At 39.5% G+C, this 20780-nt stretch overlaps 1 protein-coding gene across 1 annotated transcript in view; it reads left to right on the forward strand.

Annotated features, from left to right (window-relative positions):
* Nucleotides 1-20780, forward strand: part of IMPG1 (interphotoreceptor matrix proteoglycan 1) — a 153594-nt gene that overhangs the window by 64289 nt on the left and 68525 nt on the right. The window contains exons 9-14 of the mRNA XM_089333537.1: nucleotides 1417-1569; nucleotides 9735-9793; nucleotides 13780-13800; nucleotides 15949-16193; nucleotides 17514-17590; nucleotides 18448-18526. Coding sequence (XP_089189663.1) covers nucleotides 1417-1569; nucleotides 9735-9793; nucleotides 13780-13800; nucleotides 15949-16193; nucleotides 17514-17590; nucleotides 18448-18526 — 634 coding nt within the window. The remainder of the gene's footprint in view (nucleotides 1-1416; nucleotides 1570-9734; nucleotides 9794-13779; nucleotides 13801-15948; nucleotides 16194-17513; nucleotides 17591-18447; nucleotides 18527-20780) is intronic.

Consider the following 20780-nt stretch of genomic DNA (forward strand, 5'->3'; position numbering starts at 1 on the left):
TAAATAAAATGAATGTTTTCACCACAAAAAATAAGTATATGACATTAGGAATATATTAATTAGCCTGATAATCATTCAATATTGTAATCATGTATCAAAATATCACACTGTACCCTATAAATGTACGCAATTATTATTTGTCAAAAAATTGTTTTAATTTAAAAATAAAAATAGGACGGTAACTGGCTGAAGGTAACTGTTCCCTAACACATTTAAAGGATTTATTTAAATGTTTCATGTAAACCAGAAATCAGCCTAAACAAACAATAAGCTTCTTAAGAATAACTCTGTAAGCTATTCTTTTACCATCCCTCAGATTTACCACTGGACTATACCCACACATATGTGCAATGCATGTTTTTTGCACAACTGAATGGAAACCTTTTAAACAAACATCAGGGATCTATTAATTGTGAATCCATATCCTCCATATGCTCTCTCAAGTCAGAAGCCATGCTGTTGCCCACACCCATGGAAGAGGTTATAGTTTAACAAGAGATGAGGGGACATATACCTATTATCCCTCAGCTGATCTCTGACCTTCATGACAATTTCCATTGGTTGTTCTCATCTTTCAATTTCTTAAACTTTGATTTCACTATAAGAGACCATGTATTTAACCAGAGGTGATCAATTTTATGCTGGCATTTTTTATAAAGCTGTATAAATTTCAGGATCATCTGAGAACCTAAAGTTGAAAATCTATCAAACTCATTTGAAACATAGCTCCAGACTTGCTCTGTGCCTTGAGAGCCTATGTGAATTCAGAGCTGTGAGAGACCCCTACTCATTCCCAGACCAGTGAGCAAGAAGGATGACTCCTGACCCTTTGTGATCAAGGCCAAAACCAGATCCTCAGATTTGCTTCCAACATTGGCCCAAATATGCCACTTCTAAGAAAAACATCAAAATCTCTCTTGTCTTTGATAGTACTTTCTAGTGAGTTTCAATGTGAAGTTCAACCAACTGTTCTCATTAAACCAGTCTGGACTCTTCTAGAAAGTATTATCACAGTGCTAATAGATTATTTTGTATAATTCAGTTCAATACTTAACAAGGACTTATAAAATCACACAATGATATGGTACAATCTTAATGATGTACCAATGAGGGAAGGGAGGAGAAAGAGCAGAGAGTGAGAAACAGATATGGGTGAGGCTATGTAGGTATGTAAGTGTATAAATCTTTAATGAAGATCACAGACATAAAATGATAATGTTCTCAAGAACTCTGAATAGTTAACTCATGCTGGTACTTTGTCTTTCATTAAAATTCAGAGGCCACCTATAGGTAATAAGATGTTTGTCCTAAAAGCATTTGGGCTTTTGTGATGTACTTCTTGAGACAAAATCTATATATATTTTATAACGTATACTTTGTGGCTTATATTAATGCAATTCCTATTTTTTAAATCAGGAAAGAGAAATAGAATTCCCTATTGTGTCGAAGGACCTACTGGAGCAGAAGGTAGAATTCAGCATCTCTCTAGCAAACCAGAAGTTCAAGGCAGAGCTCTCTGACTCCCAGTCCCCATACTACCAGGAGGTAGCAGTGAAGTCTCAACTTCAGGTGGGTAGAAACAACCTGCACAATCACACCCCAAGTCACAACTCAAAATCCGGTAGTCAGTGGCCCATAAAAACAACTTCCTCTAACAAGGCACTTATTTATGTATTGATTTGAAAGACAGAGAAACAGAAAATAAGGGTGACAGAGATTTCTATCCACTGGTTCATTCCTCAAATGTCTGCCATAGCGGGGACTGAGCCACACCAAAACCAGAAGCCTGGAATTCAGTACAGCTCCCCCATGTGAGTAGCAGGGACCCAAGTACTTGAGCCATCACCTGCGGCTGCTCCCAGAGTACACATGAACAAGATGGAATCAGGATCAGAGCCGAACTTGAACCCACACACTGATATGGAATCCAGGCATCTCGAGCAGTGTCTGAATACTGCCCTAGCCATTTGTTTTTTATTCAAAAAGAACACAAAAGGTACAATGGGTCAAAAATGTTCAGACAACTTGATCTTGAGGAGAGTTTTCCACTCTTGAAAATTATTTACATTTAGATTTCCTTTAAATGTAAGTCGGTTTTTAAATTTCATTTAACTGACAGTCACTATGCAGATATTCTGTATATCTTAATGACCACTCAGCCGATGCTTTCACAGGTATATGACTATCCCTAAATTCATCCAGATGAATATGTTAGATAAGAACAGCTTTTTATGTATCAATCCTACTTAAGCAAAGTGAATTAAAATAAAGTGACCACATAGGTACTGCCTAGGGAACACACTGAGTTGAAATATGAATTTTAGTTCATAATATTTTGCTTTACATATTTCCATTTTTGCTGTTTGATGAAATTTAAAGCCATGACATTTTTCATGGGTGATAAGTGGAAGGCAATTATCTTGTCCATGTCATCAGTTACTAAACTGAGAAGCTATTCCAAGAAGTCTGTTCTATCCTTGACCATCATCATATCTGCCTGTTCCTTATTAAATCCAAACGCTCTTCAGTTCCCCATGAGATAAATCCAACCAGGATACTGAGTGTGACATCTACGAGTCTGCGACATGAAAAGATCCTTGCCTTCCTTTTCAGCCTCATCTACCACCACCAGTTTCTCATCTTCCTCCTCCTCTGCACATTAGTTTCCAGAACTATGAGGATACTACAAAAATTATGTGGAAAAATGGATTGAAAATATATTTCACCGCAAAAAAAACTGTAAATTTGTGCCTAGTTTTTTCATAATACGAGTTTTCCACGAACTTTGTGAAGATCCTCTCTTATAAAGCATATGCAAATTTTTATTTCGTTGTTCTCATGCACTGCTTCCCCTTTCTAGAATGCTTGTTTTCCACCTCATTTTAGTTATTTTATCATAGAAATTCCCCTTTACTGATTCTGAGTTCGTGCCTCTCTGTCTGCTGGTGCCCACTGTGGTCACAACACTAATCCCCTGTCCTGAGACTCCTTGCTTATCTATCCATGGCCTTTGCTGTATCTCATCTTCCCCTCACCTGTCACCCTCACCATCACCAGGATATAAACTTCACCTTAAGAGCTGGAACTCTGGCCAGCGCCACAGCTCAGTAGGCTAATCCTCTGCCTGCGGCGCCGGCACACTGGGTTCTAGTCCCGGTCAGGGCACCGGATTCTGTCCCAGTTGCCCCTCTTCCAGGCCAGCTCTCTGCTGTGGCCAGGGAGTGCAGTGGAGGATGGCCCAAGTACTTGGGCCCTGCACCCCATGGGAGACCAGGATGAGTACCTGGCTCCTGCCATCGGATCAGCACAGTGCGCCGGCTGCAGCGCGCCAGCACGGTGGCCATTGGAGGGTGAACCAACGGCAAAGGAAGACCTTTCTCTCTGTCTCTCTCTCACACTGTCCACTCTGCCTGTCAAAAAAAAAAAAAAAAAAAAAGCTGGAACTCTTTCTTTCAACTCCTAATATAGAACTTGGAATGCAGTTAACTACTCAGAAATTGTTTGTAGAAATACAGCTGAACATAGAAATATCCATGAGTCTACATAATCAGGAAGCATGTTTATGGACAGATTTAATACATAGAATCTTACTCAGGATGACTAAGAGAACACATGGGCTTCCACTTACCATACTTGGAGAATCCAACATACTCCTATTCTCACCCAGAGAGCAGGTGAATACATGGAACATTCTTAACCTCCCACCTCTCCCCTATTGGCATTCTGTCAATAAAACATAAAGAATCATTTCTAAAAATTTCAAAGAAAAATATTCAGCAGAGGTATTCATGATCCAGAGATGTACTTAGACATGGATTATTACATAAAATGAAATGAACAGTTTGCTGACTTTCCATTTGTTTTTTCAAAGATTCTTTTCAGCAAGGACTTAGTGCAATCAGAGTATCTTTGAAGTTGGGTAATTGTCCTCAGACTTCACTAACCGGTCATTAATTTTCTAAGCACCCAAAACAATTTGATGTTAAATAATGGAAATATATTCAAGCTTTTAAAAAATCTAAGTCCTAGTCCTGTTTCTGCCAAGAATTAGCCATTAAAATGTGAAGGTCCCTAACTTTCTCTGGCCTGAGTTTCCTCAATTAGAAATTAAAGATGGGGTCCAGCACTATGGTGTAGTGGGCTAAGCCTCTGCCTCTGCACTAGCATCCCATATGGTCATCGGTTCAAGTCCAGGCTGCTCCTTTTCTGATCCAGCTCCCTGCTATGGCCTGGGAAAGCAGTGGAGGATGACCTAAGTACTTGGGCCCCTGTACCCACATAGGAGACCCAGGAGAAGTTCCTGGCTTCTGGCTTCAAATCAGCCCAGCTCCAGGTGTTGCAGCCATTTGGGGAATGCACCAGCAGATGGAAGATCTTTCTGTCTCTCCCCCTCTTTCTCTGCAACTCTATCTCTCAAATAAATAATTTTTCAAGAATTTTTTAAAAATTAAAAAAGAAGGGGCCGGTGCTGCGGCTCACTTGGCTAATCCTCCGCCTGTGGCACCGGCACCCCGGGTTCTAATCCCGGTTGGGGCACCAGATTCTGTCCCAGTTGCTCCTCTTCCAGTCCAGCTCTCTGCTGTGGCCCGGGAAGACATTGGAGGATGGCCCAGGTCCTTGGGCCCTGCACCCACATGGGAGACCAGGAGGAAGCACGTGGCTCCTAGCTTTGGATCGGCGCAGTGCGCCAGCTGTAGCAGCCATTTTGGGGGTGAACCAATGGAAGGAAGACCTTTCTCTCTGACTCTCTCTGTCACTGTCTAACTCTGCCTGTCAAAAAGAAAAAAAAAGAAAGAAAGAAATTAAATATGACTTCATGGTCCCTTTCCAAGCCTAAACTTTAAAAAAAAAAATGTATTTATTCATTTGAAAGGCAGAGCTACAGAGACAGAGGCAGAGGAAGAGGAAGAAAGAGATCTTCCATGTGCTGGTTCACTCCTCAGATGGCCACAACGGCCTGAGCTGAGCTTATCTGAATCCAGGAGCCAGGAGCTTCTCCTGGGTCCACACGGGTGCAGGGTTCCAAGGACTTGGGCCATCTTCTACTGTTTTCCTAGGCCATAGCAGAGAGCTGGATTGGAAGTGGAGCAGCTGGAACTTGAAACAATGCCCATATGGGGTGCTGCCACTGCAGGCGGTGGCTTTACCAGCCACGCCACAGTGGCAGCCCCAAGCCTGAACTTCTATGTAAAGAAATAACAGCACTATTCTTAATGTTTTGTACATATAACACATTTAATTTATCCTATAAGTAATATTATTTCTTTTTTATAAGTGAGGAAAACTAGACACAGGGAGAAGAATTCACAGGCCCTACTGAAGACAAATTTATTATCTCACAAAGCAAGATTCTAGCCATGGCAGCCTGGCATTAAAACCCTTGTTCTTTTTTTTTCTTTCTTTCTTTCTTTTTTTTTTTTTTTTTTTTTTTTTTTTTTTTTTGACAGGCAGAGTGGATAATGTGAGAGAGAGACACAGAGAGAAAGGTCTTCCTTTTTGCCCCTTTTTGCCATTGGTTCACCCTCCAATGGCCACTGCGGCCGGCACATCACTCTGATCCGAAGCCAGGAGCCAGGTGCTTCCTCCTGGTCTCCCATGCAGGTGCAGGGCCCAAGCACTTGGGCCATCCTCCAATGCACTCCCGGGCCATAGCAGAGAGCTGGCCTGGAAGAGGGGCAACCAGGAAAGAATCCAGCGCCCCGACCGGGACTAGAACCCAGTGTGCCGGCACCGCAAGGCGGAGGATTAGCCTAGTGAGCCACGGCGCCGGCCAGAACTTAAGCACTATGCTATTCATAGTTTTTCCCAAATAAATATCTGTGGGGAAGGGGTCACTGTGTCATCATCAAATGGACATACCCTTTCCAACCTCTGAAAGAAAACATACTGGCTAAAGAAGAGTGCGTCTTGCCAAGTCTTGATCCAGAGATACATCACATCAGTCCCACAGGTTCCCTTTGCAACAGTGATTTCTCCAAGTGGAGCCTGAGGCATAAGCCAAGGCTTACAGCCTTTTATTCCCTTCCAGACTCCCAAGCAGGGCCCCACGAAGCAGGGCCCCACCACCTGGCAGCCTGACACCAGATATCCAATCAGCCTTACCTACCACTTCCTAAAGACTGCATTAGCACAGCCTTTAGGGCCTAATCAGGAATTAATGGACAGTGCTTTGCAGTAATTTAATTTCCACAATAAACCTAATGAGCAATTTAATACGAATGTCAACAGGAATTGCTTAGTTGTTGTCTAAATGCTTTCTCCTGTGCAAACATTCATGAGAACTCAACATGTCTGCTTTTTTATAACCCCGTTAACATATATTCCAGCAGAATCAGGAAAACCCTTGTGCATTTAGTATTATTAATAAGGTTAACTGAGCACTTAATTAGCAATTTAGTGGTTAGCACTCCATGACTAGAAGGTCCCCCAGAAGATTATTTAGCAGAATTAACTGAAGGCTTTTGTCATCTCCTCCCTAGACACCTTCTGCACCCTCCTAAGCAAAGGTGATTTTTAATCAATCACAGACAGGTTCACAAAGAGGACATGGACACAGGCAATAAATCCCCACCCCCAGCCAGTGCCATGGAGCACTCTTGGACAGGAGAATAGCTCTCCCCAGCAGTGCTCCCTGCTGCCAATGCTGCAACACTGCAGGATGCCACAGAGGCTGTGCTGTACTTGACTGATGCATTCATATGTTTAATAGGACCTCTGGCTCCCTGGCCAAGAAAGAGGAACGATTCACGGACTAAATGCCCTGCTGCAGAAACTGCAGCTCCTATTTAAATGTTCAGTACCTGGTGCTGTTCCTGGAATAGAATGATAAATGGCCTGCCACCACAAAGCTCTTTGTCACAGGAGGCCACAGCAGACCAGGAGTCTGTGCACAGACCTTTCCTACCTAGCCCATAAGACAGACAGACCAGCAGTGCAGACCCTAACTCCTGGTTCTATTAAGCCCACGGTGGGCTTGTCCCTAACTTCTGTGAAGAGCCCCATCCTGTCCTCCCACAGACTGGGTCTTTCAAAAACAACAAACTGAAGTCTTATTCTGCCTTTGTCATGCTCCACACTGTGTGGTCACTGGGGAAATAAGAGAAAATGGGCCCTTCAGGGAGCTGGCATCCCAGTAGGAGAGGCAGAAAGTAAGCAAATAAATAATCCAATATAACCAACTCTCAGCCCAGCTGTGTGCCAGGCACTTGCTATTTGTTAGTTATTCCTTACAACAATCCCAAGGATAGATATTTTTTCACCTCTTTTGTCTAAGGTATCAAGATTTAGAGAAAGTAGCAATAAACTTAAGATCACACAGCTAGAAAGTAGCAGAACCAGTACCTCAACCCAGGCCCATGCAAGCATCTCCTCATCACCCAAAAGCTGAGCTTCCTGCATCACTGCAATTCCTGGATGTTCAGGGAATGAAAACTATTCTTAATATTGGCACAAGAATATAAAACTAGGAAGCAAATCAGTCTGCTGGGGAAAAAAATTCCAGGATGCACTTCAAAGCTTGATATGAGTGATTCGGGGATTATCTGTGCATCATTGCTCTAGTCCTTGGCATGGATAATGTAGTCAGAAGTGATTTTAGATTCACTGACAACACAGTAGCATGTTGATGAGTTCAGAAAACGAAGAGATGCACTCAACTGAAACTAAATTTGTTGATTCCCTACTATGTGACTGACAAGCTGCTAGATCCTGGGAATGAGGTAGATAAAGATGAATACGCAAGACTTGATCCCTGAAGCTAATGAAGTATACTGGCATCCACCCCAAACACTTGTGTGGAGAATACTGTAATAAGTTCTACAATAGTAAAGAGAAGAAATGATTGAGCCTAATTTGAGAGATTTTAGTATAGGGGTCTACAAATTCTTTCTCAATACAGAAGATATTCTAGCTGGCTCTGAAAACAGGAATGGGCAGGAGAAGTCAGCGAGCAGAAAGTGGAGAATATTGCATCTTGGCTAAGGGAAGATAATTCATAGGGGCCTGGAGAAGTAGACATGTATATTGCATGTAGGGAAAGACAAGAGTCAGTTCAGTGTCACTAAAGGACGCAACATTGGCCAAGGGGATAGTGATGGCAGGAAGTGTGAATGGAAAAGTACTTGGAGTGGGGGTAGAGGGTAAAGATTCAGGAGGATCTAGAAGGTCTTCCTAAATAATTGGGCCTTGTTTAATATGCAGCATAGCCCATCAAAGTAGTTTGAGTGAAGGACAACAGATACAGAATGATTAACTCATAAAAAGCTGTAGTCAAACAAATGCCTTCTACCTTCGCCTCCTCCCCAACAACACACTTTAAAAACCATTTCTCACCCTTTCCCCCATTCCCACACACTTCGAAACCCCTTTCAGAATACAGGAGGAGGGAAAGGAAGAGAATGCCAGCCATGGGAATAAGGAGAATGTGGCAGAAATAAGACATTATGGGACCCACAGCAACAAGAGTTGTTGGCTGCATGTGAGTCTTAGAGAAAAGCCAAGCTTAAGGATGCCAGGCTTCCTGCAATGGAAGATAGTGGGTGCTCATACGCTAAGGGAGAGGCTAGAAAATAGGCAGATTTGGGAAGAGTGACTTTGGTTTGCATTGACTTAGTTGCTGGGAAATGTTAGGATATTCATTTGGAGATTTCAGAGCTATCGTGGAAACCGTGGGAGAAAATTAGATCACCCCAACAAGAACAGAGGAAAGGGAGACAAGACCGCATCCTTGCTCACCTGTTCAGCCTCATCTTTCACCCCGTCCTCCCTCCTGAACTTTACTACCTAAACAACTATCCCTTCCCATCTCTCCTGTCTCCTGGCCTTCCTACTGGAAGGCTGGTTGGGGCAGTACTGATCTGCGTGACAATGTCCCCAGGACCCACTCAGAAGCAACCATCAACCTTAGGGAATCAATGGAAGAATGAGTGAGAGAGGATGCTCAGAATAGAAACATGCAGGCTCCATATGTTTAAAGAGGGAAGGCAGAAACAGGATTAAAAGCAAAGAATACTGAGTGGTCAGGGAGATGGAAAGAGCAGGAATGCTATAGAAAAGGAATAGAAAAATGCCCTGGATTTGGAGAGAGCAAGGAGAAAATGTTCTGGAGAGAACTTTCCCTCTTGGGGACCCAGGGCAGAAGTCAGGCTATGTTGGGTTGGAGAGTGGTTGAATATGGCAGTTGTAATATATTCTGATAGCTGGGCTCATGAACAAAGTCAAATGAACTAAGAAAATATATTGTCATGTCCACATGAATCTAAGAGCAAATCTAATCTATCAAATAAAAATCTGTCTCCACAATTTTGTGTTGCTATGCCAGAATTTAATTATCCTCTTAATATTATATATTATCTAAATCATATAATTCAATGCAGAAAAATATAGTTAAAATATTATAGTTAACTATAATTATATAGTCAGAAGATATGTTACACTGTGTATGAGTGAAAATTCTATAGCCAAAAAATGTCTTCCAAATACCACTTACAGTTATTTCATATTTCATGTAAGGTAGCCACTAAATCAGGTCAGAACTACCAATTACCACTTGTGAATAAATAGCAGGGTACAATAGTTTCAAAAAATAACTAAGAAAAAAAGTTTGGCTTCATTCTTTTTTCAATTTTCCATTTTCATTTTTCCCCTAATTCATCAAAAGTGTTTAGGCTTTTTCAGTTACATAAGATGTGACCCAGCAGAACCATAGTGTTTCATAAATTTCTTTCTTTCTACAGATGCAAAAAGTATTTAAGAAACTTCCAGGATTCAAAGAAATCCATGTGTTAGGATTTAGGTAAGTAGGAGAATCAGACTCTTAATTTTTGAATTACTTTCTCTCTATCCTTTTTAAAAGCAGTGTCATAAGGATTATAAGGTCCCTTTTCCCTCAGTTGTCTGGCTCTGCCAAGTCCTGAAATCTGAATAGATTTCAAATAAAGGAACTGTCTAATTAGGACATGACTCTAGGTGATTTTTAAGAGGCAACACAGGAGCTATATTCCTCCCTCCTTCCAGGAGTCAGAAATACTGCTGTCTACAGAGAATTCATCTGATGTCCTTGGCATTGCAGCTAATGAATATCATAGGAAAATACCTCAGTAGAGACAGATTTAAAAAAAAGGCACAACTAATTGCCTTAGTGTCTTGATTGCCTAGTTTTCTATCAAATACTAAATATCATCACCACTTAAACAAAGCCTGTACCCAAGGGGGACAGATGAACCTAATAAGAAGCAGTTCCTGTAGAAGTTGGGGAATTGAAAGAATGGGGTGAGCAGCTATAAATATGGACAAAAGACTTCCCAAAATAAAACTTTTATATCACTTTGATATCTGAACAATAGCAATGAATTATACTCAGAAATTATTAAATTGAAATTTTAAATAAATCATAAAATAATGCCACACTACAGGGTCTAATCATGTTCCCACAGCTTTGACACAGCAGGCCTATATCCACTAGCATCCCATCACTCTAATGTGGGCTCACAATTGTTGGCAAGAATTTCTGTCTTTTTTAAGTCCTCATTGTTCAAAACATTTGTAGGTAAGGTCATAATATTTTATTTTTAAATGTGTCACAAGGTAAGTATCAGCTCTGGACTGAGCAGAATGAGATCCCACACCCTAGAAGGGATCTGTAACTCAGGGGGAGCAAGCCCCACCAGAGTTATTCTGGTGCCCTCATTCTCTATCATCTTAAAGGAAGACGGTGTGCGAAGCTCATAAAAGTTCCACAAGCTTATAAAGAACAATCTCTAGGGGAGCTCAACCCATTTATTTCTTCCAAAACTATCAGGCACCACTGATTTGTATAACTCCAGAGGAAGGAAATATTGAAAAGCATAAATTATAAAAGATGAAACCCTTAATATTTACCAAAGCAGAGTCATTTTTCTTTATTTCAAGATGCTGCTCTGCAGGCTTCCATGTGAAATCAGATGGATTAGAGAAAAATTAAAGTTGATAAGAAAATATTCCACATAAATGGCAGGGTCCTATGGACAAACCACTGTAGTTAAAGAAAAAAATTTTAATTTAAAACTGAAGGAAATGATGGGAATAGCTCCCTTCAATAAAGGAAATGCTAATAGAAAAATATATTTCAGCAGAAAACCAAAATGTTAGGTGATGAAATTTTCCAAGGTAAAAATGTAAACATATAGCCTTTGAAGCTGAATCTTTCCCAAGTGTTTATCTCTGAAAGGATTTATTCTTATTCCTGCCAAGGATGCCTATAAAGTTTGATCACATTCTCTCAGTAACTGTCATTATGTCACAAAGTCTCCATCTACAAGAAAGTATTTTATCCCCTAAAAACAATAAACAATATGTTTATGATCACAGCAACTTTTAACCATTAGTAATACACAGAGAATATTGTAAATTTATTTAAGAGTAAATGTGCTTCCTTGTGGAACCAGATCCCGAAAGAAAAGCAAAATCACTGATTCTGTTGGCACTGTCTTTCCTTTGGCTCATGCGTATCAAGACTGATTCACAATTTAACAAGTTTTTTCTATCAGTGACCTCATTTATTTCTCTTAATACAACAAGGAAGTATTAGAACATCTACAATTAACACAGTTACAAGGGTCAACAGTAAAATTTCCACTTTAAAATATCACTTTATCTCCTACAGCAACTATGGGAAACTATGAACAATCATTCATCTAGTTAGAGAACATCATCCTTCAAAGGCTTGTGCACAAATGGTCATAGCGGTTTTATGCATAATAACCAAGAACTGGAAACAACCCAAATGCCCAACCACAGGCAAGAGACAAGCAACTGAAGCATATTCATACTACAGATTATCTCTCAACAAAGGCACGCACTACTAAAATATACAACATGGTGCATCGTAAATTAACTAAAAATGCATTATGATTCCACTTTTACTAAATTCTAGAAAATGCAGCTAATCTATAGTGACAGAAAGCAGATTCATAGTTGCTTGGAGAGGAGTCAGAGAAGGGTTTTGGAAGGGAAGGATGATAAAGGAGCCATGAGTAAATCGTGGGAGTGATAAATGTTCTATCTTTATTGTGGTAGTGGTTTCACAGGTGTGTAGTTGAACTATTGAATCGAATACTACTTTAAATATGTCTAGCTTATTTCTGACAATGATAACACAATGAAGTAGTTTTCTTAATCTTATTTAAAGTACACAAATTTCATGTCTTCCATATATACAGATTTAGGAACATGGTGATACTTCCCACCCTACACGCCTTCCTGCTGATGCTCCAACGCTTCTTTCTCCTCCCTCTCCTATTCCCACTATTAATTTTTACAAAGATCTATTTTCAGTATACTTTATACTCATAATACAGTAAGAAAAGAGTTCAACAAATAGTATGAAGGGGGAAAAAAACACTGTTCTTCAACAATAGAGACAAGGGCTATAAATGATCAACTAATCTCAAAATGTCCATTTAACACCAATACATTACCTTTTAGGTACTCTATTAGTGACCACAGATCAGGGAAAACATATGGCATTTGTCTTTTGGGAACTGGCTTATTTCACTAAGTATAATGGTTCCCAGTTGAATCCATTTTGTTGCAAAGGACAGGATTAAATTAACAGGGGCTTGGCCTAGGAAGCCCAGTATCTCTTCACCTATTAATGAATTACAAAATTTTGCTAAAAACAAGCAATACACAAGCCCTGGATGAATGTCTGTTTGGGGCAAAATGAAGTCCTACTGGTTAGATAGTCACAGATTTTCACTGGCCTCCACAGAAGCAAAGTTTAGCATGTCTGTAGCATGTCCATGTCACTCATGTTACATCAGAGAACAAAAGTTAAATGAATTCATAGTCCAGGCAGAAGGAGTAACAACACTAATCTCAATATATATGTAGAATGTATTTGGTAGCACCTATCATTAAAAATATAAAGGTAGAAAACTGTGTATAGCTTCCAAACTAAGTCTAATATACAAGGATATGCTCAGAAAGATCCAAAATGTATTTGTTAGTTGGGGAACCAATTGTCCTTTTTCAGGCACAAACAAATGGTGGCAGGGAAAATGAGTCCAGGCTTGAAAGCAGACAAGACAGAGTTTGAACCCTGACTCTAACAGTTTCTAGCTCCTTCTCTCTGTGTGCATGTTCCTTTACCTGTGATATGGAGATCATGTTGTTGAAAAGATTAAATGAGAATGCATGAAAACTACCTGGCGCAGCCCACCTACTCAGTAAACAGGTGGTTGTTTCCTGTCACATGCAGCCCCATGGTGAATTGAACCAATTCCTCAAAGCTTACTGATTAAAGCAATTCAAAAAGTAATCAGTCAACAAAACGTGAGTTCCAGGGGTTAGCCTCAGATAAATTACCTTCAGGAAGAAACTAATCATTTAATGCCATTCCGGAGATGAGAAATCTGTTTACAAAATACTTTTTAAAAACTTCCTGGCACCAACACCATCCAAATGTAAATGTGTAGGATATATTCGCACTCTTTACAAGGCATTTGAGGAAATCAAAGAGTTTAAGAAAAAGACCAAAGTACATATAATCTTTGTGCTACGGCTCAAATTTTAATCAGATGCATCATATAATGATGTTTACTTCCTTAGAGTCAGATGGCTCTCAAAATTTCCATCTAAATTCTGATGCCAGTTTATGTTTCCTTCAAAGTTCTTTGAAAACTTGGAAGACAATGGAAGGGAGGGGAGGCTTCTTTTGGTCTATGAAATAATTCATTGCCTGTCTCAATAAATGTCATAAAATTCTTTCTCCTTTCCATGTTTACATGTGATGAAATGAAGACCAAAGAAAGAAGGAGATGGGTAAATTCAAATATTATTTTTGTATAGAATATAGACTATTTCCCCTAAAATGTACTTGCTAATATTGTACAAATAGTTTTTATACGGAATGTTTATGAAAAACTAATGACCTTAGTGGTTTCTTATTTAAATGGGAATAATTGATCAGTGACTCAGTAGCGAAAATAAATAACACCTCTCAAACCAAAATCACCATGTGAGATAAGTAGGAAAATATTGACTTGAGCCATTAAAAAGGATTCTACAAAGCTCAAGATTTAACCAGAAAAAACATGAAAACATACCTGCCTTGCAATCATGCTTTCATTATTGCTTAAATGTTATTTGTGATGGCAAGTTGTCTGTCTGAATGTATCCATGTTCAGGGGACCAACCTAAGTATGGAATAAAGCAGAGAAACTCATTTGCTCCTTGGTGCCAAGGTCAGTTTGAATCAGGGAAAGGATACACTATATCTTGTAGAGCTCAGTAATAAGAATCGAGCTTTGGCTCCTATAATTGACTAGTGAAATAATGAACTGTAGACTCTGACTGATTGTGTGGTCTGAAGAACTGCCAAGAATACACATTATCAGTTCCTGTGGCCTTTTAAAACACTTCTACATTCATCTGTGTGGATTTATTGTACAAACTAAAAGGTAAAACCTAGTTCTTAAGGACAGGTCTATAAAGAATCCTGTTTCATTTTTACATCCAGAAAGCTTTGAAATTAAGAAATGGGATAACTAACAAAGTTGATCTGTACCACTTCTTTTCCCCTCTTCTCACACCTAGCTTCTCTTATTTCATTTACAATTTTTAATTAAAAAATGCTTCTTAGGAAAAAAGTACACAAGAAACAGCCTTATGAACTTTGAATCTTTGCACCATGTGTACATTTATATATTATGTATACCCTGTTGTCTCACTGCTATGTCCTACATTACTATTTTTTTTCTTTTTTTTTTCTTTTTTTTTTTTTTTTTTTGACAGGCAGAGTGGACAGTGAGAGAGAGAGACAGAGAGAAAGGTCTTCCTTTGCCATTGGTTCACCCTCCAATGGCCGCCGCAGCTGGCGCGCTGCGGCTGGCGCACCGTGCTGATCCGATGGCAGGAGCCAGGAGCCAGGTGCTTTTCCTGGTCTCCCATGGGGTGCAGGGCCCAAGCACCTGGGCCATCCTCCAATGCACTCCCGGGCCACAGTAGAGGGCTGGCCTGGAAGAGGGGCAACCGGGACAGAATGCGGCGCCCCAACCGGGACTAGAACCTGGTGTGCCGGCGCCGCTAGGCGGAGGATTAGCCTAGTGAGCCGCGGCGCCGGCTACATTACTATTTTTTTTTTAAGATTTATTTGAAAGTCAGAATTAGAGAGAGAGGGAGAGACAGAGAGAGAGATATAGTTGTCTCACTGCTATGTCCTACATTACTATTTTTTTTTAAGATTTATTTGAAAGTCAGAATTAGAGAGAGAGGGAGAGACACAGAGAGAGATATCTTCTATCAGTTTGTTCACTCTTCTGGAAGCCACAATGGCCAAGGCTGAGCCAGGTCAAACCTAGGAGCTTCATCCAGGTCTCCCATATGGAGGGAAGGGGCCTCAATACTTGGGCCATCTTCTGATGTTTTCCCCAGGCCATTAGCTCTAAGCTGGATCAGAAGTAGAGCAGCAAGGATACGAACCAGTGTCCGTATGGAATTCCAGGGTTGGTTTTACCTGCTATTGCTACAATGCTTGCCCCACATTACTATTTTATAGATCTTCCTAATAGAGGCTTTTTGCAGAAGAAAGAACTATTCATCCTTTATCATGTTTGACAGTGCATGACTCAAAAGACCACCAAACACATAGTTCAATGAACACTTGGCAATACTTTTTCAGAAAGACCTGAAGTAAAAATCAGTGATCACTTGACACAGGTAGTGGTCCTTCTTCAGGCTAGATTTAACCCCAATGCTGGCTTCTATTTCAGAACCAAAATATATGTAAAATGTTTTTTCTCTCTTCATATTTCTGAATGAATGAAATGAATGTTTTAAAGTGGGATATTCCTTAAAAGCCCATCGGGAAAGAGGTTGAGGCTGTCCTGAGTCTTACTAACAATGGAGTGACTCTCATTACAAGGCACATAACAATGTCTTTGGGTTGGCTGTGTGCTCTGCTGCCTACAGTTCAAGCTCCACACAGATACAACTCATGGCCATCTTTAAGAAAGACAGCGCAGAAGCAAAAAGCCCTGCAAATGACTTCCTGTCTATTGATTCCAACAAAATTGAAAGCGAAGACCATCGTGGAACCATAGAAGAGGACAAGCAACCAGAAATGTATCTCACAGCAACGGATCTTAAAAAGTTGATCAGCAGGGTCCTGGAGGAAGACCAATCCTTGGATGTGGGGACAATTCAGTTCACTGATGGTCAGTAGGTGACATCATCATTCTAACACAGAGACTATTTGTGACTGTATCATGAAAATTGTCATTTTAACTTAGGCCTGATAAAAATCAATCATCACTGAGACAGTGACATCATGTATGTAAATGATATGGTACCTACCATTTCTGTCTTTCCTCACTCTTTCCTTTGTATTTGATGAACATTTGGTGACCCCTTTATACCAAAGAGAGCTCTAGCAGAACTGGGTTTCAGTTTAGTCCAGGTCAACCATGGTCAGCCAATGGAATCCAGGCAGAGAGAAGAACTCATGGATAGTTCCATTCCCCTAGCACATCCTAAACAGATTCTCTCATCCAGTAAATCCAGCAGGTCCCAGCAGGAAACAGATGGCATATTCAAATGAGAATAATTTGAGGAGATTTTGATAAAGGATTTGCCTGTACCAAAGGGATAGGGAAGTTTCCTGGGGCTAAAAGCAGCACGACCTCATTTCTACCTCTAGGTTTGATGCCTAATGATCTAAGACAGGGCAAGAAGGCTTTGGTATAATACATGTAAGTCACTTCCTGAGGCAGTAAGTAGCAGTGAGAAGAGAGAAAGATGGATCTAAAGAGGTTAACAGGGCATCAGGCACACTTGGATTCTCAAGAGTGCCTGGGAGGCACCTAAGAGCCTGGAACTCTTTAGTTGGCACCATAGATGACAGGAAAGATGGAGAATGGAAATACCACTTAAGTACAACATAGCGTTAAACTGTCATTGTCTTCTAGTTCTGTTTCTCTGATTTAGATGGGCAAACTCTTAACTCAAACTTGACAAAGTTCCGTTGAGACAGGCAAGATCAAGGGTAAGGAAACTTCTAGCCAAGAAAAGTTCAACTTCAGACTCATCTCAGAGACAATCTGATACTCTGAATTTGTCTGTTTGTTGGAATTTCTGGGATGTTGTAATAATCTTGCTTTAAGATGAAAGTAGGACACCACAAATGGTCCTTGGTTATAACATCTAAGCTAGTTCAGTCATATTTGTGAGTTTAGCATATATTTATGCCTACTAGCCTAACCAATTGGCCAGTATAGATCTGTAAAATAAAATTTAAAACCCTGAAAAATCCACCAGAGTAACTATTCATATCACTAAAACACACACAATGCACCCTTGCATCTATCTTTCATCATCTATCATTCAGATTAATGACCATTCATTTATGTGAGCTAATTTCATAATAATTAGTTATACTGCTCCTTAAGAACTGACTTATTTTTAACCCTGTTTTATTGTCTCAACTCTAAAAGAAAAACAAAAAAAAATACTGAAATCTTGTGACTTTTCACCCACAGATCAAGTTGGATCACTACCAGACCTTGATCCTGACACCAAATCAGGGCTTCCTACACTCCTTGCTAATGTCACAAAGGTGAGTGAGTTTGTTGTCCTTTTGTTCTTTAAAGAGAAATAAAGCTGAAAACATTCCATCCCCCCACCAAAAAAAAATCAGTTTAAGGACTGAACAGAGGAAATTTCTCTTTGTGGTGCTAATTATAATTCTTTGCCGTTTTTTGGAAGCAGTACTTTGTTAACCCACTTCCAATATCTGTATTAATAAAACATAATGCTACTTGCACTTCAAATACCCTAATATTCAAAGTTGCTTTCAATTTAGTTAGGGCTTTGTTTCAATTAGTCAGAATGTGCTCAGTTTTTGATAAAACAAATACACTTTCATGACCTGAAAAAAGTAATTAAAGTAGAATGTATTATTCAACTTTGAGAAATAAATACAAACATACTTTATGAATTTGTTTAAGTCTTGTGGTCTTACCCTTGTATTTACTTATGGAAACTTGACAAGTAAAAATTAATTGTTCCAGGAAGTAAAAAATTTAGATAATAAAATTTATATTTAAGGGTATGTTGATTTAGTTTATACCGGAAGTTGTCATTGAGGAGTTCATCAATGCAAGTGCTAAATATGCTTTATTCCCCCTTGAAATGAAAGAATTCATAAATTCACACATGATTGACACAATTCAAAGTATTTCAGTTCTTAATTAACCCTATTCAACAGACTCAATTAGCCAAGTCAATAGACCATATTTTAACAACATAACAATGCATGTAACATTTTCAGGACATATTTCTATATCAGAACCTTCCTCTATAGTATATTTAAGTCAACTACAAAAATCTTTACCTGCATTTAAGGAGGAAAATATACAGAGTATAACCTTTCCATAGCCCTTCTCAACATGTCTTTCTAACTTCATTCTTCAGGATGCTACTTTGAGTCCAGAACTTCCTCTTGGTGGACCCGGGCTTGAGACAGCAGACAGAACAGGGCATGGTCAACCTGGTGAGTTTCTTCCCACAAAGTCAAAGCTAAATGACAGTGTTCTCTTTGAGGATTCCAACTATGACACTGCCTCAAAGAGCAGTGTTAAAGTCATTCTCAGCCCAGAACAAGCTTTATTCTCAACAGCATTTCCAACCAAGCAGTTATTCACTGAGTCACCCTCTTCTAAGGCAGAGGACACCCCCCATTGTCCTTCCCTCAGCTGTAGTCACAGTCCCATGGTGAGCACTGACAAGCCTTTCTTGATGGGTCTAGTGAAAGCAGCTGAAACCAAAGCAGGACCAATGGCTACCCACCCAGAACAATAATCTCCTCTGGGCTTCAAAACTAAGAGCCCACTAGGACAAGGCAGGAAACAAAGCCCAAGTGTATGACGAGGGGCTATGGCAGCAGAAGAATGGACCCTTACAATAAGTGTATGTAGGCCTATATACTGCATGCCCACTGACTGTTGACACTGTCTATTCTATTCCATGTGCTTCTTTAGCACAAATTAGCTCATATGTAATTGGCAAATAAGAAAGAACACCAGTAAACACTGTAATCCCCTTGACTCACTTTTGAATTTCCAAGAAGGTGAATTTTTTATGCAATGGGATCAAACTTTCTCACAGTAGAAAGGATATCTTTAGCAATATATGGAGACCTTGGGGGAATAATACTAAAACTCCCAAAGAAGAGCCTTTTTTAAGTATGAGAAGTAGAAGATATATTGGATCCAAGAAGCTCTATTCATTTCAATATAGATCTTTATTGTGAAACTACAAATAAAAAATGTCTTTAAGGGAACAATTCCCAGGATAAAATGCTGATAAGGATGCACTGTGACTCTAAGCGCAAATGTCATGATTTGTCATAGTTGCTATTGTTAATAGGCTTATTGTGATTCTAGTTAAGGCTCTCTTTATGAAGTTCTACAGGTTTTGATAGTCTGCCTCAACGCTATTTTCCTCATAAACTAATGAGCAATAAATATGCAATTTTGCAGAATACAAAGTTTTCAGGGAATATATACACAGCATAATAGAACACCTATTCAAATTGGATTTGGTTTACATGATTATCAATGAGGAAATATTTAATGAAATAATTGCCTATGACTACATAATATACCACTTCTAAAGCTAGTGGCTTAAAATAACAATCACTTCGTTGTCCTGCAAATCTGAAATTTGGGCAGGGATCAGTGAGGACAGCCATGCTGTGTCCCATGTAAGACAGCTGGAATATCTCAACTGGGATTGAAGATCCATTTCCAAGATGCTTCTCTCACATGGCTGGCAAACAGGAGCTCACCCCAAGCTGTTAGCTAAGAATCACATCTTTTCTTGATACAGGCTTCACCACAGAGCTGCTTTGGTTTCCCAACAGCATGGCAGCTAGTTCAAAGAGTCAGTATTCTAACCCCTTAAAGGCCCAGAATCATTATCACTTCCTCATATAATAATACCGAGGAAGTCAAAGAGCCATCTAGATGCATAGGGAGAAAATATAGACCTTATCACTAGGTAAGTGTCAAAGAATCCACAGCCGTTTATAGTTAACCACTATCCACATCAACCATTATTTTGACTTCCAGATCTTTTGAGAGCTAGTTGGATACAAGAAAACAAACCTCTTGGTGAGATGATTAATATTAAATGCTCACTGGATTGTTGCAATTGTGGTCTCATAAGAACCTTATTATAAAGTCAGTGTTTCAGATAGAATGAGAATATATATAATGAAAATATTTTTGTATTTGCGAAATTGCCTTACTAATCTCATTTTATTTATAAATTTCTTCCATTTGTGAGTATAATACAGAACTCTAAAATGAAACGAAATCTTAGAGATAATTTAGTTAAGCTACTGTGCATATTTTCACATAAGATAACCAAGCTAGAGATGCAAAACAATTTTTTCAAACATACACCACAGCTGGTCACAGAACTAGCACCACAAGGTTACCCTTCTAATTACATGTTTTAAGCATTTGACTTTAACAGAAGTCACAAATGAATTCCCATTGATCAACCAGCAAATTTATTTTAATGTTTTTTTTAACTTTTATTTAATGAATATAAATTTCCAAAGTACAGCTTATGGATTACAATGGCTTCCCCCCTATAACGTCGCTCCCACCCGCATGTACTTGACATTTCTGCTGTGTGGCTCTTGTTGACCACTCCCTTCCTGAAACATCACTTATTTGGTTTCTATACAATGACTCCTTGATTCTTATATTACCAACTACTTCTCCTCAATCTCTGAA

This window comes from Oryctolagus cuniculus, chromosome 5, assembly GCF_051225735.1.
Source record: "Oryctolagus cuniculus isolate XC-2025 breed Fujian yellow rabbit chromosome 5, ASM5122573v1, whole genome shotgun sequence".
Lineage (NCBI taxonomy): Eukaryota > Metazoa > Chordata > Mammalia > Lagomorpha > Leporidae > Oryctolagus > Oryctolagus cuniculus.